This window comes from Sinocyclocheilus anshuiensis, unplaced genomic scaffold (genome assembly GCF_001515605.1).
Source record: "Sinocyclocheilus anshuiensis isolate Anshui unplaced genomic scaffold, SAMN03320099.WGS_v1.1 scaffold739, whole genome shotgun sequence".
NCBI lineage: Eukaryota > Metazoa > Chordata > Actinopteri > Cypriniformes > Cyprinidae > Sinocyclocheilus > Sinocyclocheilus anshuiensis.
Window position 1 is genome coordinate 228,578 of NW_015551105.1, and position 3,436 is coordinate 232,013.

The 3,436-nt window shown below is 35.0% G+C and overlaps 1 protein-coding gene across 1 annotated transcript; it reads right to left on the reverse strand.

The window, feature by feature from the left end:
• Window positions 1-392: 392 nt before the first annotated feature.
• Window positions 393-3,436, reverse strand: LOC107662875 (rab-like protein 2A). Its single transcript, XM_016452988.1, has 8 exons — window positions 2,897-3,436; window positions 2,784-2,813; window positions 2,594-2,673; window positions 2,384-2,463; window positions 1,675-1,786; window positions 1,474-1,571; window positions 831-914; window positions 393-748 (listed from the first exon to the last, which is right to left on the reverse strand). Exons 1-8 carry the CDS (start codon window positions 2,995-2,997, stop codon window positions 671-673), a joined length of 663 nt encoding a protein of 220 aa, XP_016308474.1. The 5' UTR covers window positions 2,998-3,436; the 3' UTR covers window positions 393-670.

The following is a 3,436-nucleotide window of genomic DNA, read 5'->3' on the forward strand; positions in this document are numbered from 1 at the left end:
AGACTTTGATCCTGTTCTCAGATATGCTTGCAATAAATCGTTTTAATATAAAAACCTGTTTAGTTGGCAAATGAGATGGACATAAAATGTTATAGTAATATAAATGTATAAGAGAACATGCGTATCTTAAAACTATGTATAATTTCAGCTTGTACAGTATAATCAACTACCCTTGTACAAAGATCAAGTACTTTATTTATACCAGTGAGCATCACAAAATGTTACTTGAAATGTGCAAATGTTGTAAAATAGTACACCAAAAAAAATGAGTGGCTCATAAATATTTCACTAAAACTTCCATCTGAAAACAAAGATATATAAAATTACAATTAAAAATATTTCATATTACATTCGGCACAAAGCTTCATATACCAGAGTGCTAAAAGTTTTGGTTTTTTTACTAAATATGCATGCTGCACAATTTGTATCAAATCAAAGTTCAGAGTGCATTGTATTCCATTATCATGTCAATCATCTGATAATGCCAGCTGTACATTCACAGAAGCATAATTTATTCCAAGAACAGACACACACTTTGAGTGGTGTGAGGTAGAGTTCTGCTGCTCAGGACGGTGAGAGGACAGCCGTGATCTGAAGAGCTCATCAGTACAACTGCAGAAGCAGCGGAGACAGAGAATGAGGAAAGAAGAGGATGAAGAATTTGACATGGTCACGCCGAGTCTGGTTTTCCCTCTTGTGTCTCCTCTTCTTTATCAGATGATTCTTCTTTACTCTCTAAATCAAAGTTCTGCAAAATAACATGAATAAAATCAATCAGTAATCAGCATCATGAAGAGTAAGCATTTACATTCAAACAAAAACACACACACCTCTAGCTCCCTCATGACTTCATCCATAAAGTCACTGGAGTTCTTCTTGTAGGACAGAGCCATCTGAATGGCATCTTTAAACACCTGTGGAACATTTACACAACATCAGAACTTCACAGTTCTTTGAACCCGAAAACACACATTTTTTGATCCATTCCTCGGAATTAAAAAAAAATAATAAAATTTGACCAAATAAAAAATTATAATAATTTTGTGTGCTATTTACTTTCATACCAAAAAAAAACTGAACAGGAATGCATTTAAAATTGCCAATATGTAATAACATAAATTAAAATGTAAAGGGGAAAAAAAATTTACTTGTGTATGGAAATTAAGGGAATTAATACAAACTGATATTTAATATAAAAAATATAGCAAAACCTGACCACAATTAGTTTACATAATCAAAGAAACCTTAACTAGAGAATTTATGGAATGTCAGATGAAAACACATTTTATATGAAAAATATTGCAAAATAAAAAAATTTGAGTTCATCCTAAATTCATCACAGCAAACAATGGATACTCTATTTAATCCACACGTCACTCTACAACAATCTGTTTTTAAAATTCAATAGCTATAGCAGCTTTTACTGAATGCTCTCCTGATATCTGTCTAGGACGCTCTGTTTTGCATCCTCACCTTGACCACATTGGTCCCATCAGCAGCAGATACAAAGTAAAAGGGCAGACCTTGTTTCTTAGCGAAGTTGAAACTCTTCTGGGTGACCTTAATGTCAGCTTTTGAAGAGCAGAGCACATGAAAGGACAAAAGATAAGAGACATGCAAAGCGTAACACTGGCTAATAAAGCTCTTATCAGTAATCTCACAAGCCAAATTTACCATCGATCTTGTTAGCGACCACCAGACAGGGAATCTCTGGACGGTACTCCCGCAGTTCTTTGTACCAATTTGGGAGATTCTTATATGTGATTTTCCTCTGGACATCAAACACCTGGCAAAAGCAATCTTATTAATTCTGGAAGCTTTTTGAGATCTACTGTTTATAAAGATCCTTCATCAAAAAATAAATAACTAATAACCTGCACCAATTTTTTCCAACAATTTTATTTTTCACAACATTATTAGAGGAGTTGTGTGTGTTGTGGTTGCTGTTAAATGGCTGTTAATCTACAATTACGGCAGCATACAAATAAAGATTTATTCATGCAAGTAGTTTCAGTGTAGTTATTATTAACTAAAAATAAAAACTATAAAAAATAAATGTTGTTAATTTAAATAAAGATGGAATCAAATAAAATCTAACTTAAACTCATTTGATTTGATTTCAATATTTGTTTAAAAAAAATTAAGTTATCGTACTACAATTACTAAAACTAAAATAAAATTAAAGCTATATAGAAATATTTTTAAAGCTAAATAAATTAGAAGAGCACATAAAATTAAAAATCGAAATTCTATCTATATAAAATATATATAAAATAAAAATATATTAATAAAAGCTAATTCAAAATATTAATAAATATTGATACTGATAACAGTAAATAAATAATACTAAAATAAGACTGAGTGGTTTGCGACTGTCTCTTACCATGACGCAGGCATGAGCTTTATGGTAGTAAGACGGGTGCATGCTTCGAAAACGTTCCTGCCCTGCAGTATCCCAGAAATCTGCTGAAAAGGACAAAAATGTCCAAAAGGTCGCACAAGGGTTAAATAAATCAATAAAAAGCTAAATATGCAATACGGTCAACTGTATTATTTTTCACTAAAATAAGACCGTTTTTCTTGCCAAACTTACCAACCAGGACAGTTTGTCCATTGATGGTGGTGGTGTACTTGTACAGAGTCAGAGCGTATGTGGAGAGCTGCTGAGGCCGACTGACACATTTCATTAAGAACCTGACAACTCTCAGAATGAATCAAACACTCGCACACAGAGAGAGACCGCATGCAGATCTGACTGACATGAAATAACAGTCAAAGGATACTATCCGTCCATAAGGAATCTCTCCATAAGCCTGAAAAGAAACGAGCAAAGCCTTTAGAAATCAAAACGCAAACGCCTTGACAGCGAAGGAGAGCAGGAAGACATTAAGCATACTTGGATTTGCCCACAGCGCTGTCTCCGAGGCAGATGATCTTGACTTGCTCATCAGCGTCATATTTCTCCAGGTCCAGATCAGAAATGCCTCCTGCGTCCATTGCGAGACCAGCAGATGATGATGACAGCCGAAACACTGCTGCTTTACTCCATCACACGCGCTCGAACAACTCTATAGATGCCATTTATTTCATCTTTACAAGCCGTAAAGCGAATAATAAACTTTATTTTTCCAAAGATACGCCGACCGTGTCCGAATCTCGCTTTGGCTAGCTGGCTAATTAGTTAGCAGATTAGCGTGTTTGTAACCCAAGCTATCTAAATCAATATTTACGGCAGAATATTGTCTAACAATCCGGTGCAGATGTATTTAAGACTCGTCGTACGTTTGTTCGCATTCACGGCTGGATTACAGACGAGACAAACATCGCTATTTTGTGGTGAAAATTCTCGGTTTGGTTCCAGAAAATTCACTGTGAAGATGCACGACAACAACGCGTCTCTAAGCAACGCCAGGACCCATAAAGGGCCTGCTGGAAA